Source organism: Lissotriton vulgaris, chromosome 12 (genome assembly GCF_964263255.1).
Source record: "Lissotriton vulgaris chromosome 12, aLisVul1.2, whole genome shotgun sequence".
NCBI classification, from domain to species: Eukaryota; Metazoa; Chordata; class Amphibia; order Caudata; family Salamandridae; genus Lissotriton; species Lissotriton vulgaris.
In genome coordinates this window covers 230059160-230083239 of record NC_141700.1, presented here as the reverse complement: position 1 = coordinate 230083239, position 24080 = coordinate 230059160, and the positions used below count along the sequence as shown (strand labels likewise).

The window sequence follows — 24080 nt, the reverse complement described above, 5'->3', positions numbered from 1 at the left end:
GTTTTAAAGAAAGGTTTCTAAGATGGCGATTCTGTTCTGAAACCGGATTGTGATGGATGTAGAGAGTTAGTTTTTTCGATAAATCAAGTAATCTGGTGGTTGGCCAGAGCCTCTTATCATTTTCCCCAAGGCGGGTAGTATAGAAATAGGTCTGTAGTTGCCAGGTTTTGATGGATCAAGATTGGCTTTTTTTTTTAAGATGTGGCAGCATTAGTGTCTTTTTCCAGACTGTGGGACAGAGTCTAGGGACAGATTGAACAAAAAACTAATCTGCATATTTAGGGGGGGGGGGGTCACAGCTCGTGGCAAAATGCGTGGAGGACAGGCGTCCGACGGAGAGCCATATTTAACTTTTTGAATGATTCAGTTACAAATAACTTTTCAAAGATAGCTGACTGGGTGTCATTATAGTGAGAATCTAATACTTGCAGTGGCTTAGAGGAGTCAGAGTTCATGGTGTTTTTAAACTTGGCATAAATATTGTAAAACTTTTCATTGATAAAGGTCGACAAGTTGTCAACAAACTGCTGAGATGACAGAGTGGATTGTTTACCAGCATATGGATTCAGAAAAGAGTTTACTATTTTAAAAACAGTTCCAGGCACATCTGCTTCTGCAATGTGTTTAGAAAACATACAAGCTTTGCTCTCTTTATATTTTTCTTAAATTGTTTGAGGTTCTGCTTTATAAGTAAGCTTATCCTTGACTGCAAAGTAAAGTTGCCATTTCCTCTCTAGCTTTTTACATTTGAGTATCTGAAAGTTAGTGTTAGATTCCTTACCTTAGAATATCCCCAGGCGTCAGACTGGATCTGGAAAGTTTTGTGTAGCAGTACCCCTGCGCGTCGGTAGGCGTCGTGTGCGGCTCCGCGTCCGTCGTCGTCGTGATAGCCGGGATGGCGTCGTCTGAGTACTTAGACGCCGCCCCCGTGCGCTGACGTCAGCTCTTTTTTCCGCGCCCGCAAGCGCAGATCCGGGAAGAGCAGTACTCCTAGTCACTTTCTGACTAAACTTTTTGATCTCTTCTGGATCTTTTCGAGTCGCTACTCGACTCTTGGTGCCGATAGGGATGCCCGGGTTCAAACCCTGCGACGATTGTAACCGCTTAATGTCGTTACCGACCCCCACCGTCGGTGTCTTTACTGTCTCTGGGCCGACCACGATGACAAGTCGTATCCCGCTGCCGGGCCTTGAAGTCGAAAGCTAGGCAGGAGCAGTCCCGCAAGCGCCTCGAGCTCTCGCAGTCTGCCCCACGTCGCTCCAGGTCCCAGTCCAGGAGGAGGAGGAGGTCGAGGGACCGGTCGCGGGGCCACAGTCCTCACAGCTCGGCGAGTCAACACCACTCGTCGGGCTCCAAGTCCTCAGGTAAGTCGAAAGACAAGAAGTCAAAGAAGCGACATCGCTCTTCTGACTCCACCCGACGCTCGCGCGACACGGCCCGGGGTTCGGGCGACACCGCCCACGAGGTTCTGCCGGAGCCGCAAGCGCCGCGTCCAGCTCCATACCCGCCAGTCCCTGGGCTGCATGCGACGCGGGAGGAGATCAGTGCCTTCCTCACGGCCATGAGGTCGCGCTTCCCTCCGGAACCCCGCCGAGGCCAGTGGTCTGGACACTTCGCCCTACACTGGATGTGTCTCCCTTCCTACCGTCGCTACGGAGGAGGGGGCTGCTTACAGCGTGGAGTTGACTAGGGGAGCCAATACCTTGGCTCTTGAGCTCCCAGTCGCTGCCATGAGGACTAACCTCCTCCCTGAGGTGCTCAAACCGCAGGCAAGCTCCTCGAAGCCTCTTCTGCTGTTTAACAAAGCCTTCACTGGCATTCTGTTGGGCACCTGGACCAAGCCCTCTACAGGCCTCCCTGTAGATTAAAATGTGGCCCGACGCCACCGCCCAGCTACGGGCGACCCCAGCTTCATGTCCGTTCACTCCACACCTTAGAGCCTGGTGATCCAGGCATCCACCTCCCAGACCGCATTCCCGACCGCTCCTCCGGATCGGGAATCCAAAAGGTACGATCATTTTGGGAAGAGACTGTTCTCCTCACTCAGTTTGGGGTTGCGGTCTGACAACACCGCCTGCCTTTTGGGCTGTAACTCCCACTCTCTGTGGGATACGGTTGCGGAAGTGCTGCCGCAATGCCCGGCGGAGGTCCAGGCAAACCTTACCCAAGCCCTTGCAGAGGGACGGGATGCAGCACGATATTTGATTTGGTGTGGACTGGATACTACGGACTCGCTGGGCAGGGCGAATGCGACGACGGTGGAGGTTCGCTGCCACGCCTGGCTAAGGTCTGCCAACTTTCGGGGGATGTCCAAGCCTACCTTATGGAAATGCCCTTTGATGGCCGTCGCCTCATTGGCGACAAGGCGACAGTGCGCTGGAGCGTTTCAAGGACTCCAGGGCTACGGCCAAGTCCTTGGGCCTCGGCCAAAGCCAGCAAACTTACTCCTTTCGTGGCCAAGGAAGGGGCGCCCCCACACGTCCAACTAGCCACAGACCGCAGAACCAACCTCAACGCCTTCGCGGACGTGGTAACCGCCGTGGCGGTGCCGGGGGACACCGGCATGGTCAGTCCACACCCGTCCCTCCAGCATCTGCCTCAAAATCCTCCTAGTCCGGATTTTCAGGCCCATTCGACGCCAGTGGGGAGCAGGGTTCGCCATCACCTCCTTCACTGGCGCTTCATCACATCGGACAGGTGGGTGCTGCAAATCGTCTGAAGGGGCTACTCCCTCCCCTTCTAGGCAACCCCTCCAGCTATGCCACCTCAGTACCACCGCATGTCGGGGGATCACTTGCGACTTCTACAGGAGGAACTTACGCCCCTCTTGGCCAAGGGGGCCGTCTAGCGCGTTCCTGGGCCAGAAGTAGGACGTGGTTTCTATTCCCACTACTTTCTGGTACCCAAGAAGGGCAAAGGAGGCCTGCGCCCTATCTTGGACCTTCGGAGCATCAACGGCTTCCTCCGGAAGGAGAAGTTCATGATGCTGACTTTGGCTCAGGTCCTAGCTGCCCTGGACCCAGAAGACTGGATGGTAGCATTGGACTTGCAGGACGCATATATCCTCATCCCCGTCCTACCTGATGCACTCAATGGCTATTCGTATATATGCACAGTTAAACCTACCAAAGTCGAGAAGTGATTTTTTGTTGTGTAGCATCGGAGTGCTTCCTCTGACTCTTTTCTTCTGTTTTGCCTAAATAGAGCGGTGCTCCGTTTTACCTGCGCTGTGGCCAGGTGAGGTGGGGCTACATTCTCCTACAATATAGGTGAGTGGCAATTCACGTAAACGGATACAATCCATAGGTATTTTTCTCATGGTATATTACTTATAAGCACCATGACATTCTGCAGTGTTCAGTCCTGACTTGTTAACAGTAAACTAGTAGGAATATTGTGAGAAAACATCATTAATGATATGTATATATCTTTCTCATGTGTGTTTCTGTCTGTCTATTGCCTTGAACTCCTGGATACACATGGGATCTTGAAAATAGGAGAATTACAGGTGACAATAATATTGTTATTTCACTTATATTTTTTCACAACATTTAGCAGTAGCATATATGGTCCTGATGAAGCAGTAGGAGACCAATGGGCCCCGGTTAAACTGCAGAAACATGTTGACCAAATTTCCATTCTAGTAGTTAATTGTTAACACTACTTTTTGCACTGATTTTAGCCTTGGGAATAAGGCGGTGCTCATTAAAATACTTTTTCCTCCTTATTACTCAATTTTACATATCTCACTTTAATCACTTATGATTTACACTAGCTAGCACTGCTATTCAGTTACCTCCTGATACCGAGTTAAGATCACACCAACACTGGAACATAATGGTGAGATTCGGCTGAGCCTGGCCAAATCTTCCGTACGAGCCTGGCCAAATCTTCCGAAGGGTACGAATATCTACCTGCAATATGAAGGCTCCCAAATGATGTAGGGCGGTACAGGTTTGGAATCTGATGGGAATTTCTCTTTGCACTAAGAGAGTACCCTAGGATTGATTTCGCTGTTCACCTTTCACAGTTGAGATCCCCCGTTGATACACACACAGGAGTGTTTTCCTCTTTATGACCCTTTGCTATTTTGTAGTTGGTAGTTACGTATGTATAAGGGTAGTAGCATTGATTGGTCGTTAAATATTCCCTTGGACCCCACCCCCCCCCCTTTGTTTTATAATTGTTCACGGACAACACCACCGCCATGTGGTACTGCAACAAACAGAGCGGGTGGGGTCGTGGACCCTTTGTCAAGAGGCTCTGCACCTCTGGCAATGGCTGGAACACCAGGGCGTCACCCTGGTGGTTCAACACTGGCAGGTACCCTGAACGCCAGGGCGGACAAACTCAGCCGCCGGTGCATGATGGATCACGAATGGCATCTGATCTTGGACGTGGTGCAAGGCCTCTTTCAACAGTGGGGAGAGCCTTGGTTAGATCTATTCGCCACCGAAGAGAACGTGCAATGTCATCAGTTCTGCGCGTTGGAACTTTTAAGGCGGCACTCTCTCGGAGACGCTTTTCGTCACGAGTGGAGCTGCGGTCTGTTGTACGCCTTTCCGCCTATTAAACTTCTGCCCAGGGTGCTGAAGATCAGGCGAGGCCGGACCCAAGTCATCCTTGTGGCTCCGGACTGGGCACCAAGATACTGGAAATCCCGAGCTACTCCGCGTGTCAGTCAATCCCCCGATTCGTCTGCCTCTTCAGGAGGACCTTCTGTTGCAGCAGCAGGGGACGGTCCTCCACCCGAACCTGTCCAGCCTCCACCTCCATGCGTGGAGATTGAGCGGCGGCAGTTGAGGCCATTTGACTTGCCTCCTGAAGTTTGTGATGTGATTCTGGCAGCCAGGCGTACCTCCACAAAATCGGTATACGCCTGTAGGTGGAACAAATTTGTGGCATGATGCACTGCAAAGGCGGTGGATCAACTCTCTGCCCCCCTTTCTGAGGTTCCCCTCTTCCTCCTTTCTCTTGCCCAGCAGGGCTCTGCTCTGGGCACTCTTAAGGGCTACCTCTCTGCCATTTCAGCCTTCTTGAGGCTTCCTGATCAGCCTTCTCTTTTCAAGTCCCCTGTTGTAAATAGATTCTTGAAAGGCATCACGCACATGTTTCCTCCTGTTCCTTTCGTGATTCCTCAGTGGGACTTGAACCTTGTTCTAACCTATCTGATGTGCACTCCTTTCGAGCCACTTCACAATTGCCCTCTTCGTCTCCTGACCCTCAAGGCTACAGTCCTGGTTGCGGTACAAAAGGGGGTGGTAATGGACGGAGCATCGGAACCAATCAAACACTCACACCCAGTCCTGGTTGCCATCACCTCTGCCAGGAGAGTAAGTGAGCTCCAGGCTCTATCTTCTAAGCCTCCTTTCCTTTCTGTCCATCCGGACAAAGTTGTTTTAAAAACTCGTCCTTCTTTCCTGCCCAAGGTGGTTACGGCCTTTCCCATCGGGCAGTCCATCACCTTGCCCACCTTCTTTCTGCCTCTGCATCCTTTGAAGGAGGAAGAGAGGCTCCACCATTTGGACCCAAAACGTGCGCTCTCCTTCTACCTTGATCGCACACGCCAGTTCCGGGTGGACAACCAGCTCTTTGTTGGTTACGTGGGCGTGAAGAAGGGACGGGCGGTGCACGAATGAACCATCTCTCCGTGGGTCATGTTGTGCATCAAGGTCTGTTACTCTTTAGCTAGAAAGGAGCCCCCTGTTGGGCTGCGGGCCCATTCCACTCGGGCCACGGCGGTTACTACTTCCCTGGGTCGAGGAGTCCCCTTGCAGGACATCTGTCAGGCAGCTACGTGGGCCTCGCTGCACACGTTCGCTAGACACTACTGCCTGGACAGCCAAGTCGGGAGAGATGGCTTCTTCGGCCGTTCCGTTCTCCAGGACTTTCTGGCGTGATCCACCTCCGGGATTGGTATTGCTGGGGTATCTATTCTAAGGTAAGGAATCTAACACTAACAGGTTTCTTTCAGATGCACAAGTTACTTACCTTCGGTAACGATACATCTGTAAGAAACAGTAGTTATTGTTAGATTCCTTACCGCCCCACCCATCCTCCCCGTTCTACGAACCGATATCTAGGGTTAAGGACATCCCTTTCAGGGCCCTAGTTTCATGGCACCAGTGTCGGTCTCTGTCATGGCTCTGCGTTCCTGGCGCGGAAAGCTATGTACAAGAACTGACGTCAGCGCGCGAGGGCGGCGTCTAAGTACTCAGACGTCATCCCGGCGATCACATCGCCAACGACTGACGTGGAGCCGCAGACGACTCCTACCGATGCGTAAGGGTACTGCTACGCAAAACTTTCCGGATCCAGTCTGACGCCTAGGGATATTCTAAGGTAAGGAATCTAACACTAACTACTGTTTCTTATAGATATATCGTTACCGAAGGTAAGTAACTTGTGCTTTTTGCTGTTAGAGGGATGAGAATCATAGGGCCAAGGCAAACTTTCTTTTCCTGATATATTTTGTTCAAGGGGGCTACTTAATCAAATCACCTCTTTAAGTCTGAATCAGAAGATTCGACCACTTCATCAATATTCTCTGAAAGAATGACGGTAACGTTTGAGCATATCTTGTGCAGGGCTGAATGAAATGGGATGCCATGGACGATGCAGAACTACCTGTTCTTAGGCATCTGTAGGAAGTTGGATCTGTATATACTATACCAAAGTAAGGTATAGTGTGCACAGATTCCAGTGGATCCTCAAAGGCATACAGAGGTAAAAGTAGATAATACCTTACTCTTTATTTGTGAGAGTGTAAGAGAGCAGTAAGGCTTTATCAGAGGGCAGTGTTAAGCATTTATTGTACACACTCCGTCAAAAAATGATTTCACACACTCAAAAACTGAACTCCGACCAATTGTTTGTACAAAAAATATTTCTCAGTTGTATTTTAGTATTTAACCAAGCAGAACTTGTTACAGGCAAGTGAAATAGTACTTTTCAAGAATAATGCTGTTGAGTGCAGCTAATTTTGTAACAGGTAGGTCAAATGTTCAGAAACGTTTGAAATTACTTTGTGAGTACTTTGCTTAGAATACTTTTCAGATTACTTTTTCTACTCCGTGTGGTATGCCTAGATACCACACTGGGACATTTCCTAGACAATGGTAAGTAATTCATTTTGTCATCAAAACATACTTGTTCTCATAGTCATACAAATTTCACCTCCACAATTATAACTATAAATAGTAAATGCAGTCCTATGGGAGCAAATCAGGTTATTGGTTTAAAGTTGAGTAATCGATCTTGGGAGTTTGGTTTCTGGGGTTAGGACCAGAGTTCGTCCAGGGTCAAGGATGCACACAAAGAGCACCCTCAGCGGCACTGGGCAGCCAGGTGCAGAGGCCCAATGTTAGCCACTGGGGGAAAAGGGGGCCTCCGGTTGATGGCTACTCACGGGCACGCCACTGGGATGTGGGAGCAAAGCTCCTAGGGTTCAGCTCAGGGCAAATGCGGATCAGAGTTAGCACACAAGGGTCACCCTCAGCGGCACAGGGGCGGCTGGGGGCAGGTTGCTAGATTGGCATTGGGTGCCCTGTTGGTTTCAATGAGGATTCTCTGAACACAACAAACACAGCAGGCTCGGGCACGAAGATCTTCTGAAGGCGACCATCTGTTGGAGAGGTATGTTGGGAAGCTGGGGGTTGCCTGGACACAGTCGGTTGGGCCACCCAAGGCCGTAGGGCGTCAGTGCAGGGGTGTCTTGGGGCGTTAGGTTTTCCTTACCGGCTCCGGTTTGGGGATCCTCCAGTTAGAGGCTGCAGGCGTCATCGGGAGGCTTGAGGAAGGTCAGGAATTACTGGATCCCAGTTCAGGATCACTGGGGAGAGACCTCCTTGTGGTGTTGGGCCACTCGAACTGCGGCATGAGCTACTAAGTTGCAGATTTGTGCAGACTCATGAATTTGGCCAGAGTCTATTGGTGAGCAAATCCAGTGCTCACAGGAGACAGTCTTGGTGATGAAGGCAGGGCAAGTCCTCCTGGTTCTGAGGGGATGCTGGCTATTGGACACACCAGGTCGAGGTCAGGACAGGCCGGTAGGGCTGGAGCCAAGTCAGTTGGTGTCCTCCTCCTCTTATTCTTTCAGCACAGCTCTTCGGTCCTTCTTCTCTTCTTGTTGCTCGTCTGAGGAGGCACGGTTCGGGGTAGCCCCTAAATACTAAATTTAGGGGTGTTTTGGGTAGGTACAGGTTGGAACCAGTGGGTCCCTTCTTGGTGTAGGTACACCCCCTATTGTGCCACCCTCCAGTGGAAGGGGGGCATAAGCCTCACTCTGGTTGGCTGGGTCCCCCATCTGCAAGATGGCAGGGATTGACAGTTGTGCTTTGCATCACCTCCCACACCTGAGGGGTGGGGTTGGTAAAGGTGGGCACACCTCACCTCCTATATTGGTTTTCCTGCCGATTCTCCCTTCCACAGTGAGGGTCAGAAACGGAGGGAGTCAGTTGCTGGGAGCAGCAAATGGCTGGGTCAGCTCACAAAGACGGCAAGCCTTTGAAGCTTCCCCTTCGTGAACCCTGTCCATCCTAAGGGAGGAGGCTTGGCACCTCTGCCCAGGATGTGCTTTGTTTCAGGACCCCGAGAGCGGGAGGCTCTCGACCCAGGGGTCCAGATACATGTCTTGGGTGGCAGATGGCGAGCAGCCAATCCGGCAGGACACTAGAGATAGGTCGTTTTTCCATGGGCATCTCAAAGATGCCCTCTGAGTGCATTTGGCATTAGATATCACACTAGCATCAGTGTTGGTTTAATGTGCTGATTAGTTTGATATCGAATTTCCCAGATTTCTGTAAAGACATTGTGGTGCAGCTAGAGGGGTGGCATACCTATGCCATGGCAGTGGAATGTAGGCATGGCAGACAGGGATGTGTGCCATGCCGACTCTTCGCTTTGCTCTGTACCAAAACATACAGCCTGCAATGCAGTGTGTGTGTGTGTGTGTGTGTGTGTCTGTGTGTTGAGGTACAAGGCCTCTCAGGGTGGCACATAATGTTCTGCCGTACTTAGAGGCCTTCCCTGGTCACAGTGCTCTTGGTACCTTTTATAAGGGGACAGAGAGTTGCCAATGGGGTTTGCAACAGTACAGTTTAGGGAAAGAACATAGGCCCTGGGTATCTTGTTGGCATGAACCCAGGGCACACGTAGTCAAAGAGCATCAACATCAGACAAAAAGTGTGGGGTAGGGGGAAACCATGCAAGAAGGGGCACTTCCTCCCAGCATCCGAGTCGGGGGAAGGCTTAAAGTAAAAAGATACTAAGGAATGGTCGGACCAGACTAATGGTACTGATTGCCTCGTCGCTATAGAAGGAAGATTGGCAAAAATCACTTCTAAAGTGTGTGTCCCTTTGTGTGTGGGGCCATTCACTTTTTGTATTAATTTAAAATCCAACTTAGCTTTAATCAGTTCTCCAACAGCTCTACCGAGGTTGTCCTCTACATGGAATTTGCACTCACATCACCATAAAATTAGTGTATTGTAGAAAGAGAAAAGTAATGGCATTAGATAAAGCCTCACTAAACTGAGAGTAGCACTCCGGAGAGAGTAAAGTATCAGAGATTTTAAGTGAGAAAGCAAGTCCCTCAGTCTGTTCCAGTCCCTCTAGATGCTGAATGGTGCAAAGAAACTAAAAACGGTAAATGATAGCCACACTAAAAGGGCAAGGCAGGGATTAAATGCGCTATTTTGCTTTAGGTATGCTCTGTTTTGACCTCATCTCTTTCCAGAAACAGCCTGGTCGCTGACATCTCTCTGGCAGCTATATGGTCATCCTTGAATATATTTTTAAAGCAATACTACCTTGTGTCCCTGACTGGTACTTTGCTCTTAACCAATGAAAAAAAAAAAAAGTGATGGATGGAATGCTTGAATTAATCTTGACCACTGGTAATTAGTCTGGTCACATCCCAGTCCGCAGTGGGGTTTTTTGCCCTCCATTAGACCCAGCTTTATGCAAGCAGGCGTTGGTCCTGCTACAATAGGAAGAGTCCAGACCGAACTGAAATGCCAGGTCCTCTCTGAACCAGAACATAAGCCATAAGCCACCCAAGACTGGTTTCAGTCAAGTGCGGCTTAGCTCCAGTGGCACAGTGAGCACAGGTCCTGCGTATGCGTATAACTGCCGCACTTAGGTATGCATCCCCAGGTAATTACCAGTGGCTGAGAATAATTAGAGCATTCCATCTTCACTGTTTTGTATTTATCATTTGTTCACTATACAACACTACTCAATCCCATTTCCCAGGGAGGTAATGGTTTGGGACTCATTCATAAGGTGAGAAAGCTGCAGGAAGTTGCATCCATTATCTTCCCCCAGGTTCCTCACTACCCTCTCTTCTCCCTGATAAGCTAGAGTCCCACATACACATTTGTTTTTCTAACCTGGAAGCAAAAGTTACTCTCTTATTTCCCAGTTGTTGGTGCATAAGTGAGAAATATGGGAAACTGCTTTTACAACGAAGTGTGTACCTCATTGTGCCTTTACCACACATTATTTTGTGTGCATGTTTTTACCTCAAATATGTATTTAAAACGCACAAAACCAAACATTTAAGGTAAGTTGGGGGGGGTCTCCCGCCACAAATACATTGTTTTTAAATCTAAAAACAATGCGTGGTATTGGCATGCGGTAAAGACATACGTGCAGAAAAACGTGCGTCAAAGGCACGCGAAGTAATTGCATGCGTTGTACCGTCGTACAACCTTGAAACTTGCTCTTGGGATCTTGCTTGATCATGAATCAGGCAGGATGGGAATGGATACATTGAAATAATTGCAGATAATCACAGTTTTGAAATAGTTCTGGCCACATGAGTTTGTAGTAGTTGAGAACAAGGGGAAGTTGCTGTGAGCTTCAGCATAGCCAGTAGTGCTAAAATATTTGCAACACTCTGAAAGTAATGCATATACAACCAGTAGTGCTGGAATGTTTACAGCACCGTAAAAATCCGATATGTAGAGCAGGTAGTGCTAAATTATTTAGGACACTGAAAATGCTGTAGGTACAACCTGTAGTGCTGAAATGTTTCAAGTACAGTGAACCTACTGTAGGTAAAGCTGCTAATGGGATAGTAGGCATACTCAATCAAACAGAATATATAGGCAGATCCTTGAATGTATTTACAGGCAAAACCTCTGCCACTATGCATTTCTGTGAATGTACCATGGACATTAGTAATGTTCGCAAAGGTTAATAAAAATCCATCCAACTAATCATCTTTTTTCTTTTAGGACAGAAGCCTGTTTTGACGAATGTTCAGGAAGAACTGGACAGAATGACCCGCAAGCCTGACTCCATGGTAGCAGAAAACTCCTCCCCAACAGAGAATGAAGCTTAATAGTGCTTTAAAAATCTGCATATGTAAATGACCAAATAATAACTATGTATATTTATCTGAAAATACCAAGAGGTGTCTGATAAAGCAAATGTTATCAGTTTTCTTGGGGGCAGAGGGAGCTGACGATGGAACTTAAAGCCTCATTGGTGTGTCCAAAATGCACCTTCAGGAAATTTGCATATGAAAAACCTGTGCTTTGAAGTTTACCATTTAAATTTTTTAGAGCGCTGTTCCCTTTTAGGTGTTGAAACTGCTCTGCATTTATTATTTTTAAGGAATATTAAAAAGTGAAATGCAGAGTTTGGTTTAAAATGCTTTTGAAAAAGCACACCAGAAGTAAAATACGCCGAAATTAAGTGAACTTTGTTTTGGAACTGTTACTAGAAACTGGTAACGGTAATGCTAGGTATCTTCTGATTGAAAAGGAGACATTGCAGCGCAGGACATTCACAAGGAGAACTCAGTCGATGGATTAAGTGAAGCACTAATACGAAGAGAAGTTGGACTGGGTAAGATGAGCAATGTCAAAGGTGGAACAGTGTTACTAGATCCTATGTTTTCTGTATGATCACTGTTAGACAAATTCCGGAGAACCTTCTGAAGCAAACATTAAGCAGCGTGGGATGTAATCATGTGGTAACTTACATCTTTAGTTTAATTAAAGATGTAGATAACAGGCGGACACCACTTTTGGTTCCACTAACTGAAGGAGGTCAACAACTTGCTCAGATCCAAGTGCCTGGCACATTTTCATGGGCCTTTAGCAGGTGCTTGTATGTATTCTGCACTGTAGAATAAACTTTGTAGTTTTTTTAATTTTGAAATTGGTAGCTTAGGCACAACTATTTAATTTGGAATTCTGTTTTCTGGCACTTCTGCATTGTTAAATGCAGGAGAGTAAGTGGGGAAAGCATATAGTTTAACCATAAAGAGATGAGCTTCAGAATTCATTGCAAGGCATTTTGTATTTGTTTTCTTTTATTCATTACTTGTCAAGTTACCTGACAAGATGGTGAGACTGCTGTCTCGAGAGGTCAGACCACGTTCCTTGAATGGTTAAATGATCTTTCCCAGAACATTTGAACGTTTAGTCTACATTTTGCAATTGAATGTACCTAAAAGTTAACTCACATTTTTTACGTAAATATATGTACACCCCATGGCTTTTGCTTGATAATATTCCTGTTTAAAGTGTATTTTTGTAAGTACTGAAAAGGTATGTCCCAATTTGCTGCAACAATCTGGTATCCATCATCTAATCCAATCGTCATTCTTAAAGATCTATGTGTTTTTTTTTTTAATGACACTTATAATTTTTTTTATTTCCCAATTACAAACACTACTAGGTCAGATTATTAATGTTATTCTGTGCTATCAACATCAAAACAAAAAAAAAATTATAGTTGCAACCAATTACCAATAACTTTCTTGTAAAACATCTAATGACTGAGCATTGGCACCTATAATCTCATGGCTTATTCATAACGTTGACCACTATTTATGGGTATCATTTCAGATCATGCGTTTGGGGAGGGGGGAGGGCGGGCTGTTCTTGCTGTCTTGTTAACTAATCTGTCTAAACATTATATTGAAAGCCAAGTATTTACTTGCCTCCAACAAACAGTAACATTGAAGCATGTCTCTTGTACCAGGTTTATGAACGAGCAGTAAAGTCCTTGGTTTTTATATTTCTCAGTTTTTGATTTTACTTATATTGAATTGCAAGTATGTTATGTCCTAAGGTATGCAGGATGAAATGTTGCTCAACTGAGAGGTTAAAAGTATGTTTTTTGAAACATGGGATTGGGTTGGAATTCTTTAGGACTAGAAAGACAGACAAATGGCTGCAAAATAATATAATTGCTGAAAATGTATGGACAATTTTCATATTTTATTTAAGTTGTATGTTTTATCATCTTAAATAGTGCGCACTTTCCATACCCCTGTGGCAAAAAGTATTTTCATAGAACGTATTCAATATAATGAAATATTGTTTCATATGAACCAATTGCATTATGCTGTTAATGATGTAATACTTTTTTAAGGAAGATTTTTAACTGTTAAATGTTTTGTTGTACTTTTTTTTAAATTTCAGATGAGTGCAAATAGTTCATCAAAATGAACCTACTGTAGTATATCCAGTAGTAACCAAAGTTGCAAAACTGGTTGGTTGGTTGCTGTAAATGATTTTTTTTTTTAATTGTTTCAAACATTGGAACCAAAGGCGAAACTGCAGAAAGCCTTTACGTTTTAAAACTAAATTAACCTTATTTGCAGGATACACTTGTACGGTTTACTGTTCAGTTTTGCTCTGTTTGTTCAAACCTGTTTTTGTTTCACCAGTCATATATATTATGTTCTTGAAGAGTTATCATTTATTTAAGATTCAAATTATTGAATCCTAACAAAGTGCTATCTTAACGCTGCTTAGCTTGTACGTTTGCACTTGAATCTTGTTGGTGAAAGAATGACATTTCAAAACACAATATTTAAATTGAACAGCGTTTTGAATATTATTCAACTAAGCCTCTGGCAACAACTCTGTTCTTCACAGTTTAACCAAAAACACGTGCAAACAAATCCACTATCCTGTAAACAACGTTATGCATTTTTAAACAAAATCGGAGTGCTGCACATGTATTGAAAACAACCAAGTTGCCTGACTTTAACCAGGTGCAGAATGCAGTCATGTAGAGCCTTGCTTTCTAGTGCTGACAAAAACGAGGACATGTCTTTAAATACTGGCTTCAATAAACATGAATCCAGATCGCTTGTAAGTCTTTGCAGTTCTTTTCTATTAATGATTTGGTTCCTTTTCTATGAAGAGTGTTGTAATGTTCTTACTTCGCCGGTACAAAAGTTTAGTTTTTGATATGTGTGTATCATTTTTTTTACTTTTGCATGAACCTACCAAATCCTTTCATATGTATATAATTTTGAGGCACTGATTTTGCAATGTGTTGTCAAAGAAGTGAGTTTCAACTTAACCTTCTCAAATGGGAAAACTTAAATGTAGAGGCATCACAGTTATTTTGCTTACCATGGTAAAAGAAGGAAGGGATTCTTACCTGTAAGCCTAGTTCTCTTGCAGAGGATTTCCATTTACAGTCATAAGCTTTGAATAGTCCCGACCGCATGCGGGGACCCCAGAGAGCTAAAATATATCTTCTTAAGTGGAGATTTTCGCCTTTCCTCCGGAAGCCCTGTAAAGTCACTTAAGGAATAGACAAATAATGCAGCTTGTATAGATAGGCTACAATGGCCCAGTTTTTAATCGTGAAGTCAAAAAAGGACAGTACAATAAATATGAGAATAATTTAAGATGTTCTGCAAACAGAAACTCCCTCACAAACCCCTTTTTATGATAAGGATGAAGGAGTGCAAGATAGAGAGGCTTCTTAAGCTGTCATTGTATGGCTAAAAAGTCTGTGCCTTCAAGAAACCAGAGACCACCAGTATCCCATCATGCACTGGTAGTGGCTGTTACTTCAGTTCTTTTTTTTGCCTTCAAATACTCATCTGAATCTTCAATAATATTGCTTCACTCAACGTCTTTGGCCTCTCCCAGCCTTTCTCAGTCTTTTTCTGGCAGGAATAAGTGGTGTTTTCCTTCAGAAAATGCCATTTCTTTTTGATAAATGTCCTGACTGTAGGAGAAGAAAGGCCCAGACAGACCCTCACAGGGTGTGTAGTCTTTGTATTCCAGACAACCATGTTCCTGAGGCCTGGCACATCCTCAAAACCTTTTCCAAGCGCACTGTATGCAGCAGGGAGAAAATGTGCCTTCGGGGAGTTGAGGAGCGTCAAAGACAGCAGACACAATCTGCAGGTGGGACCACACAACGAGGAGAGGGTTAGTCTTCTACTAGGGCTCTGTCAGTTGTCTCTGAAGGGTATCCTAGAAAGAAAACGACAACAAAATGCCATCAGTCCAGATCGACGTTAAGGACATCGATGTCGAGTTGCGGTAGGCCTACGATCTGTTCGCCGTCTTCCCATTCGTTGTCCACAAAATTCCACAGATCACGGTCGAGGCATGGGGTATCGATGCCGATGACTTCTCAGTCTACCTAGACCTATGACTGCTCGAGATCAGTGTTGACACATCAACTGAGATAGACGTCAAGACCCACCATCCATCACCAGAAAGGCACACTTTCACGTCTATATGTCGGCGAGTAAGTTGGGGGATCGAGGAAGATAGACGTCTTGTTCGACCTCTACCAGGTATCAAGAAATGCAGAGAAAAAGGACTTATTTACACTTCTACAGAATCTAAGTATTCCAGGACATACTCTCCTTCACAGGATGCACTCGCTGCACCACAGTCTTTGCCTTCTTCTCCTACTCCGTCTCCTTTTTTTGATTATTTTTTTTTAATTTAATTTTTGGGGTATACATCAGAAATTCAACAGGTCATGCTTTTCCCTCCTTATCTCCTCTAGCAAACAATATATTTACTTTTTAAACGGCAAATTCATTACATAGCATTTCATATAAGATCTAAAAGATTATGCAAAAATCGATGTTCTAAAAGGGAGTAATATATCACACTTCAGGCCCTACCGGACAATAGCAGCAACAGGATCGTAACAATTATTCTGCAAGAGATTACATAAGAGATTTCATAAGACATTAGTAGTTATACAAAATAGCTAAAAAATAATACAATATAACAGTTGCAACTAGGAGGCAGATAAAAGAATAAATATATTTTGACAGTTGATTGATATAAAGAGCTAGTGCTATGCCTAGATGCATGTCAGACCAGGAAAAAAGAACCAAGATGTCAGAGGGTACTCCTATAATTTATAGGTCCTTAGCACTGCAGAGCAGGTTTGCATATTATGCAAGTCCATTTTCATGTTTTGCCCTGATTCAACCAATGAGAGACTGGATTCCATATCTGGGCTCCCCACTTTTGTGCCTTCCGACCCTTACATTCGTATAACTTAGTTTCTAGCGTATAAATGGCTAAAAACCTAGATTGGCAGTCATAAAAAGTGGAGGGCTCTGGATTGAGCCACCTTGTAGCAATACACATCTGTATTACTGCCATGGCGATAAATATAAGCTAATCCTCCTTTTTTTACTAGACCTTCTCCTGCCACATTCTCTACTACTCCTAGTAGTCCCAAAAGGGGGTTGGTTGATATTTGGACTCCAGTCACCTCTTCTAAAAACTTCGCCATTTCCAGATATAAAGATCCTAAACTTGAGCAGCTAAAAAAATATATATATTCGATCTCAGCTCTGGTTTCCCCACAGCACGGACAACAGTCATCCTGTCTCCTTCCACAATTAAACACTTTAACACATCTGATGTATAGTACAGATCAAATACAGTTTTAGAAAAGGCTGGCTCTTTAGACAAGCCTTTACTAATACTTCATTACTCATATCCACAGATGCTTGCAAAACCATTCCCCCCATTCCTCATCTCCTTTCCCACCTTGCGTTCTGTGTGTCTAGATCATCCGGGAGATGTTGCATCAATAATTCATGTATAACACCATTCCTAAATCTTGTCCCCATTTCTCCAGTGATCGGTATCTGGCTCATTACTCCCATAATCTTCTCACGCCTATTTAAAAAGTCCTGAGTCTGGAGCTATTTAACAAGTTGTTGTATGGGGATCCCAAATTTCTCCTGTAGCTCAACAAACAGCATCACAATATCCTTAGATATGAAGTCCCCCAACCATCTAATCCCTTTCTGCCCCCAGGCCCTCACTATTGTATCCTGAAATATTCCTGGGAAGCTAAGAGTCCCCCCTCAGCGGTGTATAGTAGTTATGCTTGGGCTGCTTGTTTCTTTTTATTCTTACTTGTTGCCATACTCTAAATGCCCCCATCAGAACCTTAAATTTAGTTGTTTTTTTAATAATACCTGGGCTCAAGATTTTACCAAAAAAAAGTCCTTTGGCTTCCTCTCCCATCATTAGCTCATAGATCGAGGGCGACTCTGCCGGACCAGGTTCCTGCAAGTTTCCCGTTAATAAAATGGCCATATTTTGCAGCATACATAACCAATAGTACATGAATATATGAGGGACTCCCACTGCCCGATGTTTAGACAGCATCATATACTTAGAAGCTCTTCTACCTTTCTAAACCCCCATAAAAATCTATAACATATGCTTTCCAATTTCGTTAGCCATTTGCAGTCAATTAAAGGGCAGGTGTCTGAATAGGTATATTAATTTTGGTAAAACCGTCATTTTAATCACATTCATTCTTCCCACCAGCAAGAGATAAAATTGGTTTAATCTTCTCAAATCTTGCTCTTTCTTCTGTACCAGGTGCTGAGATTTAAATCGACTAAATTGTCCAGCGCTGAGGTGATATGTACTCCATTCAAATTTATATAGCTTTATTTCGATAACAAGTATCATGAAAGCATCATCAATCTTGCAGTCCAACAGTAAAAAATACAAGTTATCATAAAAGCATCATTAATAACAAAGTATATAAAATCCATCAGGGGAATAGTATATTAGCACTTATTAATTTCTTTAATGGTTATAAACAATAACGGGCTAATCCCGGATTCAGGATGGAAAATAAATTTGTACTTCCAATAAATAGTAAAATTGATCAATATTTATATAAAAAAAATAGATAGTGACCGTGCATTTCATCTCATTCAAGCTATTTGAAGACAATTTTAAGATATAGTGAAAAGTCCACAAAGTGATATCAGACCTCCCTGCATAAAAATCTGGACCTGACAAGCCAAACGCAACTAAGGTACTTTGTCACACCACAAGCAAAAAGGGTTCTTGAATCTGATTTCAAAATTTGCAAAGCTGCACAATGATCCGAAGTGCCGAGCTGTCTGCAGATGGGTTTTAACCATCTGGATCTAGCTGGATTATATGCTGGGCATTCACACGTGAGATGAGTCACACTCTCTTTCGGTGCCTCGCAGCAGGGGCAACCCGCAATTGTCTGATAAGGGAGGCTCCACTTTGCAGTTAGTTGACGAACCAAAAGGGAGCCAACCCTAAACTGTATAAAGAGTACCCGATTTCTAGGTCTCTGTATAAAATCTAAATATGGTTCCAGGAATATGTGCTGCTAATGCTGATAAAAATATTCTGTCAGCCTTCCTGCTTTGGGATTACTGAGCTCCTGTATGTCAACCCAGGCCCAATATGATCTTTTAAGGTCAACCTTACTGGGTGGGTTTTGACCTTCCCAGGATTCCTTAAGGCCTAGGGCGAATAGTAATTTCTTAAGATTATTCATCCAGCTGACGCTTTGGTTACGGTCTAGGTTAAGTACCTCTGTGAATCTATAAGAGCAACTACCCATTTCGGGTTTGAGTGGTACGTTTCGAGGAAGCATCACTAATTCTCTTAGAAACTTATGTTTGGATCTACAGATCCCTTCTACGTAGTTGAAATCCCACAATTGGGCGCCATAAAGGGGCGAGCTAACTGCCTTCGCAGCATAAATCGTGAGCGCCGGAGCAACAGGTCTGCTCTGTGAGGAGCAGTGTTCTCTACCTATTGCCCCAACCACACGTTTGTGGTTCAAAAACATCTTGTTAATGTGGGATCTCCAATGCATTCTTTCGGAGAGACAAATACAGAGGTAATCGAACGTGCTGACTCTCTCCAGGTGTGTTCCTCCGAGGGTAAAGTTAAGCATAAAAGGTTTGTTGGGGTTAAATGTCATCAGTTTGGTCTTAGTGGTATTAATAATCTACCCCCTGGAGTTACAGAAGAGCTGAAACCTATCTAGGAGTCTGTGTAACCCTCCCTGGGTCTTGGAAATCAGCAGTGTATTGTCTGCAAACAGGAGAGTAGGTACCCTATCTCCTGCCAGGGCTGGGGCATCAGCTGGAATTTCCTGAAGAAAGCTAACCACCCTAGTCACTTATAAGGAGAACAGGGTGGGTGCCATAACACAGCCCTGGCGTACTCCCCTGTTCGCAGGAATCCTGTCCGTTTTTTGCTCTTGTGACCCCCATCTCACTTGTGCATAATTACCCTCGTGCAATCTAATCAGCAAGTTGAGTATTAATAGAGGGATGCCTATCTCGCCCAGGGCTTGCCAAAACCGATCCCGAGGGACCATGTCAAAAGCGGTCTTCAGGTCAATAAAAGCAAGGTAAAGACCTACCTATCATGACTACCTTCCAGTAAAGGAGATCCAGCCTGAATGCCTGGTCAACCGTCCCGGTATTGGCACTGAATTCCGCCTGATAATGGGAGAGGACATCCTCGTTTCCGCAGCAACACCCTGCCAACTACTATTTGGATAGCATCAATCAAACTGATAGGTCAGTAGTTGGCAGGGTCCTCCCTAGCTCCCTTTTTGAAAATTGGCACCACCTCGGCACCCTTCCACGATTCGGGTGTGGAGCATCCATTAGAGATAGTTAATTAAAAGCATAATATATCTTGCCCAATTACGAGGATCAGCGAGAAGTAGGTCCCCAGGGAGACCATCTGGTCCAGAAGCTTTTGCTGGCCGCTTCTACTTCATTTAGCGTAAAGCGGTCGCAAGTATTTGGGGTGAGGCGGGTGGTCCTTCTTGGCGGGGTGCATCTGCACCTGAATAGAGTTTACTAAAATGATCAAACCAGTCCTGACTCAAAAGATGATTAGGAATTAGGTCGGGTCTTTTCTGTCCGCCCCCCCCGACAAGGTTCCAAAATAAGTTGGCATCCCTTGCTATGCTAGAGTCCTTCAGATCCTGCCAGTGGGATTCTTCCCACTTCAGTTTGGCACAAAGCAGAGCTGCTTTGTACTCCTTCCTAGCAATTTGGACCAGAGGACAATTTTTTACTTTTAATATCAAGGACTAAAGCTTTCCTTTTTTGTCTACAGTCCTTAGAGAACCATGTCTGCCCACTTTTTGGTCAAACATTATGGAATTTGCGGCTAGTTGCTATTTGGAAGAAAGACCCCATCTGCTCTACAGTTCTCATATAAATTTCTAAGTTCTTCTCTGGAGCATCAATTTTGCTAGATGCCTCCTGTAAATCAACAATATTCTCTCAGAACTTGTTTGATACCAATCATTTTTGATTCGTTAACATCAGCTTTAGTCCTTTTGAGATATTTTTACAGTTAGATGGGGCCAGTTCCTTGGTCGACATAGCAGTGCTTACACCAGAGACAGGACAAGAGGAAGACATGGGACCTTCACGGTCAGACAAAGTGGATTGTGTCTATAGTAGGGACTATTTCAATGTCGATCATGCTTCTCCAGTATTAGGTCTATTAAGATGTAGTCAATGCGGGACGGGCAACTAACTATAAAATGTACAGGCCCCTACAGCATCTGACAATGTTCTGCCATTGGCAGCCCTCAGCCCAAATTCCAAAGTAAGTGCGCTCAGCTGAATTGCTACCCGAGACCATCTTTTGATAGGGGATATACTTAAATGCGGGACACCCCACCTTGCATCATCTTCCTCTAACCCCAGCATGTCCTCCGGGCTAAGAGGCTCAAACGTGCAATTGAAGTCTCCCGCGATCAAGAGATGTGAATCAGGCGAGCAACTAGACAGCTCCTGCTCCAGAGATGAAACAATAGATGAGGGCACTTCCCCCCCCTCTTGTCTCCCCTACATATACATTAAACAGATCAAGAATTACACCACCTCTGTTTCCACTAATAGTGAGCCTCATTATGTCTTGGCGCGCACAACGACGTTCCGTGATTCTGCAGCCCAAAGCAATACTGACCCAAATAATAAGGCCTCCTGAGAGGCACCCTCTCCCCATGGTTACAGCTGATGTAAAAAAGCAGGTATAACCTGACTTGTAGAGAGGAACTAAACTCCAGGTTTCCTGGAAAAGACAAATGTCTTGACCTTCTATTAGTTCATTCCAGTTGGGCAATAACCGTTTACTATAAAGCCCGGCTACATTCCAGGAAAGTATCTTAAACTGAGAGTAAGGGGCCGAGATGAGGGCTGGCTCGCATAAGAGAGTTTCTTGGGTGGGACAATAATACGGGGGATGTAGGGCCCAATTACAATGGCTTACAGAAAAGCCCTCTGGCTGCCATGGCATCGGGAAAAATCTCAGAGTTGAAAGTGATGGTAGACGAGAGAATCCGGGGAGAACCACATTTGTCTGGAAACCCGGTCCAACACACCCCACTTGCGTGCAAGAATCAGATGTGGGCAAGGATCCACAGCAAAGTCAAGGCCGTAGGGACCACCCTATGCACTGTGCGTGACGTCAGGAGGCAGTGGCTTCACCCCAAGGCCCGACTCAGGCGTCGGGTCCAGAGGAACCGCACGGCGGCACAGAGAACTGGTGGCGGCCCTCCCATCACACCACTAACCTTCACTGAATGGGAGGAGAAAGTGCCTGCCATAATGCATCCAGAGAGTCTCACATGAATCGAGAGGGGACTAGAGGCTGGTAAGTACCAAAAAAATTATCAGATCACACTACAATGCACCGTTATGTACAACAAGTTAGCTCCAATCGCCCGCACACATCAAACTCATGTGGAATAGACACTTTGAATATGAATGGATCATAAGGACCGCAGCATTTCCTTAATCAGCTCGACCTCACAGCTAGGTGGTCAGCTCATGCGCCCTGGCCTCCCTCCCAAACAGTATGGATCACCCTCCCCTCCCCACAGCCATGTGACAGTGAACACCGTCGAAAGTGCCGTCCAACAGGTAGCTAGCCATCTTACTGAGGAGTGGTAATTGAAACCTGACAGCAAAACTACAACTCCCACAAGGCCTTCTGTCTCCCCTCACAAACAATATGGAGCCAAATGACCCCCACATCCCACATTTGGTAGGCAACTTTCGAAACCCCCATAGGTTTTAGGCTGTGCACATTCAGCTAATACCATCGAGAGGCCACATGATTCACAGTGTCACTGATGAAGTCACATGCAACTGTAAAGCAGAATACAAGAACGCACCTACAAAAAGCCAATGTGCAAGTCCCATAGCCTCAAAGCAGAAAGACTCTGGTCAACACAACACATGCATACAAACTGTCAGCCCTCACAAACCACTGGAGGTAAGCACAACACAAATCATGAAGTCGTAACATAGTAGTCAGATGCACATAAAACATTCTCAAATGTCCAAGCATTAACTGAATTGGATAATCAACAAGTTAGTACCAGAGGACATGTCCTCGGAGATACAATATTTGTGCATATGAAATTGGCACTTTAGCCAGGTCACATTGCTAACGAGCAATGTAGGTACCCAAGGCTTTAAGTGGGATGAAAAAACTGGGGGGTCTATCAAAGGGGCCTGGCCAATATAATCAAGGGCTTTTCCTAAAAACCTTAGCCAAAAATCTGTCCTTAGCTTCTTGGGCTACCTGACTTAAAATGCACTGCCATTGCGCCCAGATATACAATACAATAAGTAACAAGATACCTACTACAAATCTGGACTATTGGCTTTGTCAGTGTTTGTCAGTTGCATAAGATAAAGAAGCAGCAGCTAGGCTTGCATCTAACATTGTAAAAGCTTCCACTTAAAGCCATGGTGACACCACAACGATGTTGCTGCTCATGAGTCTCCAAAGGAGTGAATTCCAGAGACAAATGAGTCCTTAAAGGGTTTTACGTTAGCATGGCGTCATGCCGTAACTTATCCACCAGTGAGAAGTGAGGAGTGTGACCGTGCGCAAATCGATATGCATGCTATTAATGCATTCCAGCAAAAAGAACGGACCGCCTGTGGCAGGGCACAAAACAGCCCAACAGAGGCCCGTACCGAGGCCCTCTTAAATAAATGACGGTGCCCAGCACTGGTGAGACCCGGCCCACATAAAGCTCTGTATGTACATCAACATCATGTGTGACTGATGACAAACTGATATGAATGCCTAGTAATGCCAAGGTAAAAGTCAGGAAATCTTAATTCAAATGTGCCAAACATGAACATCAAATTTGTGCTGTGTGCTGAACATGCTGACAATATGACCTCCCTCAAAAAGATGACTCGTTAGCAACAGCAGGCGACTGTGCCATGGATGAGCCGAGCCAGCACCTACCCCCCCCCCCCCCGGAAGATGACCCCTCTGATGCAGAGTCCCTGGTCTTTTCAGGTGAGGAGGACCGACATGGCCCCTCTGTCGTGCCCAAGGCAGCCCATGCTCAGACCCTCACTGACACCACCATGACGCTCACATCAGCAGCACTGCCAACACAGACCCCTGCAGCAATGACCTATGTGGCAGCCACCTCCACCATCACCACCGCTCTCTTCAACACTGTCCCTGTGCCAGCAGTTGCGAATACCACCAGGCATAACTGGGATGCTGGGGACGGTGTGCCGTGGCAGCGCCAGGCAACGCCACATGTCCGTGGCTTCAGGGTAGGTGGGAGGCCAACTGAGGTACAGTCCAAGTTTATTTTTTTTGATTCGGAACTCCGAAGAGATCCACAAAAAAAGCAATGAATGCAACAATACAAAACCATTTTTACAAAAAAAAAGAAAGAAGCACATTACAAGGTCGCAATTTCTGTACAAAAGGCCAATACGGGTTACAAGAATCAGTAATACATACTATGCAAGAAGAGAAAGCCCCTCAATAAATATCTAAAAAACATTTTAAAAAGTTAAAAACATTAAAACAAAACATCTCGTTAGGAGGGTTATTTAGAGCATGTACAAAAGCATTAACAGTAAGAATATTCAATTTCAAGCAAATGTGACGTAACCATTTGCGACGAAAAGGGAGCAGGGAGGGACATATAAATATGACATGTGTCAGATC

The 24080-nt window shown here is 45.2% G+C and overlaps 1 protein-coding gene across 1 annotated transcript in view; it reads left to right on the top strand.

Annotated features, from left to right (window-relative positions):
- Positions 1-14119, top strand: part of DYNC1LI2 (dynein cytoplasmic 1 light intermediate chain 2) — a 473715-nt gene extending 459596 nt beyond the window's left edge. Inside the window, exon 13 of the mRNA XM_086947723.1 lies at positions 11241-14119. Within this exon, the coding sequence (XP_086803849.1) occupies positions 11241-11347 (107 nt within the window). The 3' untranslated portion in view covers positions 11348-14119. The remainder of the gene's footprint in view (positions 1-11240) is intronic.
- The last annotated feature ends 9961 nt before the right edge of the window (positions 14120-24080 follow it).